This window comes from Papilio machaon, chromosome 16 (assembly GCF_912999745.1).
Source record: "Papilio machaon chromosome 16, ilPapMach1.1, whole genome shotgun sequence".
Taxonomy (NCBI): domain Eukaryota; kingdom Metazoa; phylum Arthropoda; class Insecta; order Lepidoptera; family Papilionidae; genus Papilio; species Papilio machaon.
This window is the reverse complement of record NC_060001.1, coordinates 3,579,503-3,592,038: the sequence shown is the minus strand read 5'-3', so window position 1 is coordinate 3,592,038 and position 12,536 is coordinate 3,579,503. Positions and strand designations below refer to the sequence as shown.

Here is a 12,536-nt window from a genome sequence, read left to right as displayed (position 1 = left end):
CCACTATCTCTACTCCATGTGCTAATGATCGTATGTCAATAGTTATGAGTCAGGCTACGCTTTAGTTTTTCAGAACGGTCTATGAATAAATAGGCAGGCTCCTTAACCAGCACCATCATTACTCGACGAGATCCAGTAAAATGAAGACTGTAAGTAATACCATACATATATCCTCCTTAGTATTAAATTTAAAATAATACATTATTTTAATTTAAATTGTCAATTTAATTCTTTGTTTCATTTCTTTAGACAACGCCTTATCCTACAAAGATATTGATTAATATTATGTTATTTTATTGATTTTTTTAAAGTAATGTTCTTAAGATAATAATGCTCATCGGTAATTCTAGAACCCGAATACTGAACACGCATTTATCGGGATAAGTTTGGATGAAAAAAAATTCAAATGCCTGTAGTTATTTCCAACTTCGATGATGTGATGCCGCGGTAGGAATTTTCTCATTGAATTGTTAAAAGCTCATTATTATTATTTTCTTCTACAGATCGTGTATGTCAGTTTGTTGGTATGCTGCGTGGCTATTGCAAGCGCGCTGCCGGCGCCTGACGTAGAAGAATCTACCACACAAGTAGTGGAGGAAGTCAAGCCTCTAGCAGCCAGTGACGATGTATTGGAACCACAGGAATCGAGATGGGGCTGGGGAGGTCGGGGCTTCGGCGGCTACGGTGGCTACGGCGGAGGATGGGGCCGTCCAAACTATGGATGGGGCCGCCCTCACTACGGGTTCGGAGGCGGCGGTTTCGGTTTCGGCGGCGCCTACGGTTATGGCGGGGGATGGGGACGCTAATAGTTACCAATAATGAATTCAATTTATTTTTATGTTAATTGATCTGTGATGTAAATTCGGTTCGATAAACTGACCATAAATACACAATGTCAAGATTTATCATGTTCAAATTAATTCATAATAAATAGCATAGCATTTTTTTACAATAACATGAATTTTATTATTTAATTTAAAATATATGTATGTAAATAATTCATTTGTTTTCTTAAACTTTCTTTGCTAAAAGTACGACTGGAAAGTATCTCTTGTAAATCGCAGTCACGCCATTTTCTTTGTAAAATCTAGCAATCCTAAACCACATTTGCAGGGGTTATTGACCGCAGAGAAAAGAAATTTTTATTTATTAAAATTACGTGTCATATATGTAGAGACGTCATTTTAATAAATATTTGCATAAAATATTGATAACTAAGTTCACTTACCTTAGAATTTCCGATTTAGATGCAGCTCAGTTTAAAATACGGTACTTTTTTACGAAAAAAAAACCCGTTCCGACGCCATCAAGCTTCATGTAATATTTCACATAATTTTAAAATGTTCTCTGTACACTGTACACAATTCGCGATCATTACACAGTGTATACTTTACACAATTTACAATCATATTTCTAGTTAAAGTTTCTGGATGTTATTAAATCAACGTTCAAGTTGTGACTAATTTTATTTTGATTGATTGTATATTCGTGACTACCCACATTATTAGAATTAAATATATTACTACATAAATAATATTTGAACAAAAATAGAAGCTAATATTAACTTATTAAAAAAAAACATGACATTAATGAGTTTTTAAGTGTGAATAGAAATTAAAAAGTTATTCGTTAAAGGCCCGCTAAAATTCCATTGCAAGTCTGATTTATATCTCACTCAGGGGTACCGAACTAAGTACTCATAATACAATGAGATCATCATCATATGCTGGCCTTATCCCACTCACTACTTACGTGGGGTCGGCACACAAAGTTTTCTAAACCTTAAACTTTTGGCTTATTTTTTTACGGCGGGCCACCTGTTACCAACCCTACTTGGGAGGTATATACAATAATACAATGAGATATTCCTTTAACAAATAAATAATTATCAATTTAACCGACTGACAGTTCATGTTCAAATATTTATACCTTGTGGAAAATCCAATGTCAACCGTAGTCAATAATTAAATGTTTGCTTAGAATTACTCAGTATGAAAACTATTTTACTACGCAAACTATTTAATTGTACAATTCTCATACGTGTATATTTTTTCGTCTACAGTGAATTACGAACATACATAATAAATATGCATATAATATTTCTCAATTCTAGACCTCAGAAAGCAGTTAGCAAGCAATTTATATTTTATATGAGGAATAAAATAACGTGCTATTATTTACCACAAAAATTACTCTGAATACTCAAATAAAAGTAAAATAATAACCCTTTCAACTACAATGTAATTTCAATAATTTATCATTCATGTCAGTTAAATCTAGTGAAATATACTCATGTAATTTCGATGTACGCTTTACGAACCTCTTAAAGGTTCTTTACAATAGTTTAACTAAACAATGTATTTTCCACGCGTGTCATTTTCGACTTGTTCGAGCTCATCATATAAAAAAACTTTAAAGTACAAAAAAACTAAACTATTCTTTCAATAGATTTGTGATGGAAAATTGTGTCAACCAACGGAAAAATTTAAAATTTGCTATATTTGTTCAAGTAAACATTTTCTTGTTTAATTTTAACTAGCATAAATTTGTGTCTCATTATATTCAATAAAATACTTCGCAATACATAAATATACTTTCATTTAGTACATACAAAATGTATTAAAGACTAGCTGTCGCCCAAGACACTGTCCGCGCCGCATTAAAAAAAAAACTTTATAAGTAGCCTTTGTGTTTTTCCAAACTGTGTTCTAAAACCGTGCCAAATTTCATCAAGATCCGTTGAACCGTTCTGGACATACCTTCAAACAAACATCCATCCATCCATCTAAACATTCGCATTTATATAACACTATAATATTGTATATTTATACTAGTAAGATAAGACTAGTCATATTACGCACTACATTACTTTTTTTTATCTGTTCATACAATGTTACAAGTCCTCTAATTTCAAGACCATTCAATTAAAAGTTCTGCCCATTTCGTATTTACTTTTTCTCTATTGCAAAGTACACTACATATACTCATATTTTACCCAAGTCATTCTAGTAAATGAAAACATAAATTATCCACATAAGCACATATGGAAAATCCTATGACTTTGGGAAGTCCCCGGTCTATCTAATCTAACAACAACCTTCGAGACATCTTCATTGGCGATGAATCAGTGTTTGTGTAATGACGTAACATAGATGTATGGTCATTAGTACATATTATCAACGACATGACACTTCAAGAAAAATACGAGCTATCAACACTGCCATTAATAACGTACTAGTAAATCTCATGAAGACAAATACCAAACTCAATAGAACAATGTTATTGAATTAGAAATTTTACCATCATCATCAGCTAACGTCCCCACTGTGGGGCTCGGAGCCTATCTCAAGTTAGGGGTGACTAGGCCATAGTAAACGACGCTGGCCCAGTGCGGGTTGGTTGACTTTACCCATATCATTGAATTTCTTCTCATGCAGGTTGAATCACGATGTTTTCCTTCAACGTAAGAATGTCGGATAAATGTATATATGTAAATCGAAAATCGAAAAACACATTGGTACATGGAGGGATTCGCATCCAGAACCTGCAGATCGCAAGTTAAGTGCTTAGGACCCTGAGCCACCGACGCTATAGAAATTTTATCCTCATATGAAATTAAAAAAAAAAAAAACACTATTCATTGTAACTAAAAATAACAAGCCATTTTCTTCAGTTATAATACAAGCAAATTAACTTTTTACTCGAAAAAAATAAAAATAAGTAAATTCTACCAAGACCTTGACCTTAATGAAGCATTTAAACGAAGAAAGCTTTCTTCGACCTTGACAAGACTGCCCTTCACTTTTACAACCTTTAAACTGGTGTCCGACCTTGAAATTACATCATAAAGCGATGTTTACGAGAAAGCCTTTCCCTAACTCCTTCTAATGTTGTTCTGACTATCGTCTTATCAACAGGTTACTTTTGTAATTTTAAAGGTTCTAGTGAAGTGTAGTAGTGTGGAAAATATAAATTATGTTTGTAAGTATAACTTACTTTATAATAGTTTATTTTATCGTAAATAAAACAAGCAAAATTACTATTTCTTTATAATTCTTAAAATTCAAACGTGAAAAACAGTAATAATATTTTTATTTATTCCTCTAACACTACAAGTCTTAGTATTCTATTAAAATCAAGTAAAAATTGAATAAACTAGCAGAATAAGAAATTAGTCGAATTCTTTTTGTAAAACTCTTGCGTGACTTATGGTAACAGTAATGTTATTCTTAGAATTTAAAAAAGTAATTAAGTAGTGACATTCCTATATGGTCGTTGATGTCTTTTCGTTACGAATTGTACGGTATTTTTTTGTAACATACAGATGTTTAACCAAGAGTAGTTTAAAATAAACTCACATATTACTAAATTCATTACGGTACATTAACGGCAAAGCTGATTATTTATATTTAAAAACAGCAAAATTAATTGACACGGGTGTTATCTATCTATTATCTTGTATAGGTACAATATTAGTTTGGCGGAACATTAATCCACAACTGAACTTACACCTTATTCGAATAAAAAATGAATGTCGTAGGATCGAATCTACAGTGAACAATTCTCATGAAATATTTTCAAGCACAAGCATATAATTAATTGGTTACCAAAATTTACTTTCATGAATTGTAAATAATTTCGAAATAAAAAGATGTTCTCAATTCCTTTGTTTTTTATGTTTATTTATTACTAGCTGTCTTCCGCGACTCCGTCCGCGCGGAATTTAAAAAAAAACGTAATAAGCCTATATGTTCTTCCAGACTATGTTCTATATCTGTGCCAAATTATATCAAGATCCGTTCCGAAGATACCTTAACAAACATCCATCCATCGATCTAAACATTCTCATCTATATATATATAAAAGAAAGTCGTGTTAGTTACACTACTTATAACTCAAGAACGGCTGAATCGATTTGACTGAAAATTGGCGGGCAGGTAGCTTAGAACCAGGAAACGGACATAGGATAGTTTTTACCCCGTTTTCTATTTATTATCCCGCGCGGACGGAGTCGCGGGTAAAAGCTAGTTTATAATATTAGTAAGATCACTTTGTTTCAGTTTCTACTATCGTGGTACGCATTGTGCGTATTTTGTACGACTGAATGTGTTGTGCTAGACCCGGCTTTGTACCTTCAACCCAGTTCACCAATAAGACAACCAGAGGATTATTTGTGGTCCAAATCAATGCAATCAAATGTTGAGGCTGTCCCAATCAACGTATTAGGTAAATAATTAATGCATTTAAAACAGTAAAATGCCAATTTGAATTTTATTCATTCAAAACCGCTAAGAGATAAGCTATCAATTCCTCTTAATCATAACAATATTTGATATGGTAATAAAACAATTAAAAAAACCATTAAGGCTTTTCTCGAGTAACGCTTTTATTACCTAAGCAATCAAGAGGCATTTTTGCAAGATAGAAAAAGTTATCTTTCTTAATGTTTATTCAACTGATTTTAATAACAATTTATATTTGCAGCAACTATAGATGGAGAAGCAAGTATACCAAAAGCGAGGACATTTTGGCCGAAGTTACGCACTGACTATAGATTGGGTAGCATTCATATTCCCCTTTCTTTCAGTGTAAGTGGTACCTACGGGAATTATGGTGACAGCAGTAGTGCAGTTGGTACAAGCTATGCGAGTGTATCTGAACTGGGAAGCGCTAAAGTGATAGCAAATAAACCAACTCTAGCCGGTTCAGGATACGACAATTTCAATTCCAGTCCAACTGTAGTACGGATATACGGAAGTAGTAATAAACCAGCCTGGAGCGGTTGGGGTAATGGAAAATGGGGACATTACGGCAAAGGATAAAAAATAATAAACCGAGAAATGTATATGAAAATATCAAAACGTATTTGCAGCAATCATTACAATCTAACGCCTAAAAATAGAGGAACATAACGTCAAATTTTACATAATATGGGTGTTCATAGACCTATTTAATTTTTTTCAGTTATTTTAAACAAAATTGTAAAAAAAAACTATGTAATGTTGTAAAATAAGGCTTATGTTATTATTTATACGATATACATTTTACAAATGAGCAGTTTGTCTATGGTAAAAATATTTTGATCTCGGATTGTAACAAAATACAAACATTAATAAATATATAATTTAAAGTATAACTTTTTCGTTATTGATTATTTTAATGGTCTATAAAACATTTTAGACGCATTTAGAAGTTTTTCTATTCCCGATATAAGAAAATATCAAATCAAATTCATATGATAAGAAAGTCTGTGATTAGAAATGCAGTTTTATTGCGAATTTGTGGTGAGTATAAAAAAGCTGTAATTGTTTAAAGGTAATTCATTCATTTTTAAATTCAATTCATAGCTCTCGTAACCAATCCAGGAATTGTTATAGTAATTTATGATTTTTTTTATATGCGCAATTGTTCTCAATGCTGAACTTTGCCTTAATTATCGAGTAACTTTTACAGACAAGTTTTACTTCTATATATTAATAATTACATATTTGTAATTAAATATTGTATTGTATACCTACATAATTTCAAGGTCATTGCAATAAAGCCATTGAATAAAGTCGATCAAATGCGAATAATAATTGCGTGACATCATAATTTGACTGATGAGCAACTAGTTGTAATGTTACTAATAACACGAACAACAATTTATATTACATTATCCTTATGAACACAACAATTACAATATGAATCAAGATTGATAAATAATCATGGAACCAACAACACATCAAGATAGTCAACACCCTTACAACTAAGCAATTATATATGGTCTCTACTACACCTCATTATTATGTAAATTGTTTTTCAAAATGCCGCCTACTAATAATAAATCGTTTCGCGTTCCGCGTGTTTTATTAAATATTACCTTTTTCCGCAACTGCAACCGCGTGGGATTAAAAAAAAAACTTTATCAGTAGACTATGTGTTCTTCCTGACTATGTTCTACATCTATGACAAATATCATCAAGATCCGTTCAGTCTGGAGATACCTTAAAAGCTTAAAACAAACATCCATCCAGCATCTATCCATCCAAACATTCGCATTTATAATATTAGTAAGATTAATTAATTAATAATTAAATTAAACATTCTAATATACTGGGAAATCATCTCCTCTACCTGTTAGGGTTAGTTAGTTATATCTAACGCAGGTCATAATAATCGTAGGAATATAATTCAAATTGAAAGACAGCCTAAACTTTGTATACGTTTACCTACCAAATTAAGCAGAACATGAAAATATCTGCCGCACTTTTCGTGTGGCATCTCCCTTAGAATAGTGTAATGATTTCTATTCAGCAAAAAAATGACGGCAATTACTGTCAGCATGACAGGGTTTTGAAAAAAGAATCAGAGCTGAACAGGATATACAGCCACTGATGCCACTCAAATGTCGTACACAACGATCTCATTTCCTGTGCACAATCATTTATATTCACTACAATATGTATTTATCTTACATAGTACGTGGCCATGCTTTGTATAGCAGTTTTCCTAATACTACCAACTTTAGTTATATGTTCCAGTGAAGGGAACATACATCTACTCGAAGAAGAAATTTCAGAAGCGATAAAGGCTTGCACAAACAATGAAAACGAACAAAGTTATGTTAAACGCTACACCCGTTCCAATAGGAACACATCAAATCAATACCAATATAACCGTATCGAAAATAATATGAATTCTAATCCATACCACCATGAGAGACGTAATACAAATACAATACAAGATATGATGACACCAAACAATGTCAGTACTATATCGGACAACGATTTGATGGCATATGACGATAAATATGAAAATGAAAATTTCAATAATACTGGGAGAAATAACTTTGGTAATTTTTACGGCAATGTTAATAATACTTTTCAAAGAAGAAATAAAAGAAATGACCACTATCTAAACAAGAATGAAGACGATCAGGTAAACCGTGTTATATCTAATAATGTATAAATTGAAAAAAAATTATCATCATTAACTCATTATATGTCCCGAAGGGCTCGTAGCCTACTCTTACTTAGGGCACCACGCTGGCCAAGTGCGGGTTGGTTGACTTCACACGTATCTTTGAATATCTTCTCAGATCTGTGCAGGTTTCATCACGATGTTTTCCTTGAAAAATATATTGGTACATATGGCGGGATTCGAACCCAGGACGTGCAGATTGCAAGTCAAGTGCTTAACCCCTAAGCCACCGACGCTCTGTAATTTTCGACGACGAAAAGTATCATATTACCATGTAATTTAAACGCCTATTTAAAATGTGTAGGCAACAGTTCACTACTTGAAATACATGATATGTATTTCAAGTAGTAGTATATATGAATACGATTCCAGTTTTATTAGCTTAGTTCTAAAATGAAATGCTTAATTTTTTATTCCGGGTTCGTGAATAAATTCAAGTTTAAACTTGTATTCTATCGTTTTTAAAGACGTAATTTTATTTTTGCAACATTATGTAACATGCACGCAAAAATAATACAATCTGCTAATACATTAACCGCACAATAATTTTCTCAACATTGTTTTTTCCAGTGTCTCAGTCATTGTGTGTTTGCTAATTTACGTGTGGTAAGTACGAGTATACTGTCAAATAAATAATAGAGTGCACAAGCCCTCCGGAAAATATATAAATATTGTAATAAACCTACTATTATCATAATAAATCTTATACTACTTTTCTTATATAATTAGTTGGCAAACGAGCAAGCGGTCACATAAAGCCGCCAAACCGAACCGCTGCTCAAATACATCCACAATTACAGATGCGTTGCCTATCTTTAATCCACGGAGGATATCCAGAAAGAGAATATATTCCCTTACTATGCGTGCCTTCGTCAAATACTTTGAAATACACAATATGTTTTTTACCATCATTTCCTTATAAAGAAAGGAATGAAAGAGGATAAAATTAGGTCTCCGACACGCACAGTCCAGACGAAACGCGTAATTACGTTCACTTAACTGTCATTTGTGTGGTATATAATATAATTAATATTTCAACTCAGGTTGACTCTCGAGGTATTCCTCGTGAGACAGAACTTTGGAACAAGATTCAAGCCGACGTGACGTCACAGCAATCACGCATCCTTATGCAGAACCAAATTAGATCATGCTTTCAAGAACTACAGTCTGGTAAATACAGATTCCTTATTTTTAAATAGCAGTTATTTTATAAACATATTCATTTCATTTATCTTAATACAAAATTTAAAGAAAAATGTAATATATAAAATTCTCGTGTCACAGTTTACGTTCCCGTACTCCTCCGAAACGGCTTGACCGATTCTCATGAAATTTTGTGAGCATATTCAGTAGGTCTGAGAATCGGCCAACATCTATTTTTCATTTTTTTTTTAACTGCGCGTGGACAGATTCGCGGGGATAGCTAGTAGTCTATATAAATATGTCCGTTGGCCTTAGCTACCTTCCCGCAAAAGTCCCTTCAAAATTGGTCCAGCCGTTCCGGAGATTACCCAAAACAAAGATAGTTTTCAGAGTCATAAAGAAAAAACTGTGAGAATTGATTTTTCTTTAATAGCAACACAAATACACCATTACGAAATATGACATTTTTTATCGATATTACAGACACTCCAAAAATAATAATATGTAACTGTTAGTAAAAATTCTTTGCTGTCGATTTAAAGGACCACTTTGGTGTCAATTAAATGACTTGTGTTTAATATTTACCTAGTCTTTATCCCAGACGAAGCCTGTTTTGTTTTCTTTGTTGCATATTATTGTAGCAGAAATATGAAATAGTATAATAGTTATTATTGATATCCCGGCTCTAATAATTCACTATAACCAGGTTTACTCAAGTCGAATTACACTTAGTTTTTTTTAATTCCAGAATCTGAAGGCAATGGCTGTTCTTATTCCAATAAATTAGAGCGTTGCTTGATGCTACACATCTCTGATCGGATAAGAAGTAATAGCAAGAAACAATCTTGACATATTGCTATTTGAATCTTACGAAAAAAAACTCTGATAACAACAGTGGCAAAATTTTCTTTTTTTAATAATTACATGTGGATGTATTATAAATGCTAATCTTTGACATTCCTTTTTAATGTACGTAAATAAAGATTTCTTTGAATTATTGATTTATATTTCTTTACCTTGCAATAATATTAATGTCCCAAATTATTAAAGACACAGAAAGATATTTGTATGATTCATGACCCTATCTAGCTGATAACTTTATAAGTAGAGGACGACTGGATATCCGGGATATGAGAACGGTTGAGGATAAAACACAATAGGCTCGTCTAGACTTCTATTTGCCAGTTCATGTGGTAAAATTTGTCTCGGTAAGTGTATTGTAAGTGAGCTCTGAAATATGTTAAATAAATGTAGACTCTCTGACCATAACGGAAAAATTGTTCGTGGATTTCTGAATAACATCACAATCCCAATATGAATAGTACTAATGCCTTAAATTACTACTTTAACAAATAGAGACCTAAGTACGACATCGTAATGGCTGCTGTAATGCGCTAAGTTTTCAGAGAAAAAAACTTTTGACATGATCATCAGTCTGTGTCAGTCTGCTGTATGAGGCCTCCCCCAATGTCTTCCAGTTTGTGGTCCTTCGCACATCGCTGCTTGCGATTACCGGCCCTCCGCGGCCACCATTCACAGCAACAAGGCTTTATCACTCTAGAACTCTAGATGTATGCTGACAAAGGCATAAGTACAAAGTGAGTCAGATACCATATGGACTCTTTTTTTTTCACTGATGAAAACTGCTGCTTAGAATTTTTGGCATCAAAAAATACCATATATGTTATACTTACATTTAAAAAAATATTTATAAAATAAAACGAAAGTTTAAAATTACAATTGCATGCAATATAGTTCAATACTTTGTAAAAATGCATTTTGTCACAGAAATATTCAATGAAACAAATTTCACACAAAACACATTTATTGCCCAGCATTTTATGACTCAAGCATAATAAATAAAATTAATATAATCGTAGAATTCCACTGCCGTTACAATTGTATTGGCACAAATTGTGGTCTCTTTTTATTCCAAGGGTATGAAAGGAATGACAATATGTATAACAAATATAACGGCGTTCGAAACCCAGTTACAACTCAATGTACAGTAGGTGCAAGAATTGAAAGTGTTAATGTATTCAATGGTAATGGTGGCCGATTTGTACACACTCTGGGTTGCGCTTGGATGTGCTTCGACCACCTGCAGACATTCATAAACAATTCTTGTTCTACTAAACTTAGACGCTCCTGAAATTAAAAGGGAATTCCTTGTAAATTTAATTACGTTTTGGATGATCATAATTTGATGTTAATGTAATTATTTTAATATAATCAGGCAACAAGTAGCATGATCACTCTTGGTATCTTTATCCAATGAATCCACAGCATCATTGGTTGAAATAATCATAATATCCAGGTATTTATCTACTTAAAATTTAATTAATAACATCTATTTAACTTACAATCAAAGGATACAGGGCATGGTAAGCAGCAATGTCCGCCACTGTCAGAAATTGTCCAGTTAAATACGTATTTTTTGCTAGAGCTCTATTAATGCCCTGGAAATTACACAGAAAGTTGGTGAAACAAACACTTTAACAAGTCATAAAAACAAACATGTCAATAGCATTTGTTTGGTGCATTAAGATATTGCAGCTAAAATAAAAAACATTCTTTTGTACATTATAGATGTTTGAGCATGGATAAAAGTCACCTGTTTTTGTAAGACAAAATTTTTAATGCTATATTTGTTATACCTGTAAAAAGTTTTTAGCAAATGTAGGATTAGAAAGAGCTTGGTTGCCATACATTGCTACGTATTCCAGCCATTGATAACTAAGAAGTACTTGCTCTTGACTCATAGCAGTACCACTTTTTGCAGCCAGTCTTAAAACAATACTTGCAAAACCTTCTACATTTTCTTTATCAAGAACTGTCGTCAACACCTGTTGAATGAAGTGTTTGCTAGTACTTTATATAAATAAACTAAAAATGAAGTATCGTATTGTAGTTTTAAGTAAGAAAGTGTAGATAGGAAAATATTAGTCTCGTTATACTTTTTGTTCCTTTCTCTAAGCACACCTTTCACAACTGATAAGACTTAAATATGACCAGACATTTGCTTGTGAGTACACAAGCAAAAATAGTAATTTAGAAATATCTTTAACAATTTTATTCATATGTATTCCTTAAAGCTACCCATCGCAACAAAATTAAAGAATGTTTTGCTACACACTTTGTCTGTATTATAACATACAGATCCAACGGGAGTGTTCAGATACTTTCCAACCGATTTTATTACATCCATTGTTTTTGTTTTTGTCTTAGCTAGTTATTACTTAAGTTTTTCGCTTGAACTATTAAACGTTTAAAGATCAAGACCAATCCGAACTGAAACATAACCTATTAAACTCTTGCAGTCTATTAGTCATTGTCAATGTCATTGTCATCATGTCAGTTACTTTTTTTTTAATTTTTTAAGGTATTGGATAAGGAATGTCAGACACTGGGCGTTGGACATCATAGAATAA

At 32.5% G+C, this 12,536-nt stretch overlaps 4 protein-coding genes across 4 annotated transcripts; 3 read left to right on the top strand and 1 right to left on the bottom strand.

The window, feature by feature from the left end:
- The first annotated feature begins 52 nt into the window (after positions 1-52).
- On the top strand, positions 53-833 carry LOC106716497 (neuropeptide-like protein 32). Its single transcript, XM_045681560.1, has 2 exons — positions 53-149; positions 504-833. The coding sequence occupies exons 1-2, from the start codon at positions 141-143 to the stop codon at positions 804-806; spliced, it is 312 nt and encodes a 103-aa protein (XP_045537516.1). The 5' UTR covers positions 53-140; the 3' UTR covers positions 807-833.
- Positions 834-5,105: 4,272 nt separating this feature from the next.
- LOC106716710 lies at positions 5,106-5,822 on the top strand. Its single transcript, XM_014510276.2, has 2 exons — positions 5,106-5,226; positions 5,485-5,822. The coding sequence occupies exons 1-2, from the start codon at positions 5,187-5,189 to the stop codon at positions 5,820-5,822; spliced, it is 378 nt and encodes a 125-aa protein (XP_014365762.2). The 5' UTR covers positions 5,106-5,186.
- A 1,595-nt stretch (positions 5,823-7,417) lies between these two features.
- LOC106716705 (putative uncharacterized protein DDB_G0286901) lies at positions 7,418-9,997 on the top strand. Its single transcript, XM_014510268.2, has 4 exons — positions 7,418-7,920; positions 8,533-8,568; positions 9,006-9,132; positions 9,854-9,997. The coding sequence occupies exons 1-4, from the start codon at positions 7,471-7,473 to the stop codon at positions 9,952-9,954; spliced, it is 714 nt and encodes a 237-aa protein (XP_014365754.2). The 5' UTR covers positions 7,418-7,470; the 3' UTR covers positions 9,955-9,997.
- A 1,103-nt stretch (positions 9,998-11,100) lies between these two features.
- LOC106716496 lies at positions 11,101-12,392 on the bottom strand. Its single transcript, XM_045681586.1, has 4 exons — positions 12,242-12,392; positions 11,763-11,951; positions 11,469-11,564; positions 11,101-11,253 (listed from the first exon to the last, which is right to left on the bottom strand). Exons 1-4 carry the CDS (start codon positions 12,311-12,313, stop codon positions 11,104-11,106), a joined length of 507 nt encoding a protein of 168 aa, XP_045537542.1. The 5' UTR covers positions 12,314-12,392; the 3' UTR covers positions 11,101-11,103.
- Between the last annotated feature and the right edge of the window lie 144 nt (positions 12,393-12,536).

Bases quoted from the DNA above. Each gene is read 5' to 3' on its own strand.
- LOC106716710 (XM_014510276.2), top strand. From the start codon at position 5,187: ATGCAATCAAATGTTGAGGCTGTCCCAATCAACGTATTAG. The intron at 5,227-5,484 runs GTAAATAATTAA...TTATATTTGCAG, and splicing joins TGTCCCAATCAACGTATTAG to CAACTATAGATGGAGAAGCA.
- LOC106716705 (XM_014510268.2), top strand. From the start codon at position 7,471: ATGCTTTGTATAGCAGTTTTCCTAATACTACCAACTTTAGTTATATGT. The intron at 7,921-8,532 runs GTAAACCGTGTT...TGTTTTTTCCAG, and splicing joins ACAAGAATGAAGACGATCAG to TGTCTCAGTCATTGTGTGTT. The intron at 8,569-9,005 runs GTAAGTACGAGT...ATTTCAACTCAG, and splicing joins TGTTTGCTAATTTACGTGTG to GTTGACTCTCGAGGTATTCC.
- LOC106716496 (XM_045681586.1), bottom strand. From the start codon at position 12,313: ATGGATGTAATAAAATCGGTTGGAAAGTATCTGAACACTCCCGTTGGA. The intron at 11,952-12,241 runs GTGTGTAGCAAA...TTCATTCAACAG, and splicing joins TATGTTATAATACAGACAAA to GTGTTGACGACAGTTCTTGA. The intron at 11,254-11,468 runs GTAAGTTAAATA...TTTTAATTTCAG, and splicing joins ATGCCCTGTATCCTTTGATT to GAGCGTCTAAGTTTAGTAGA.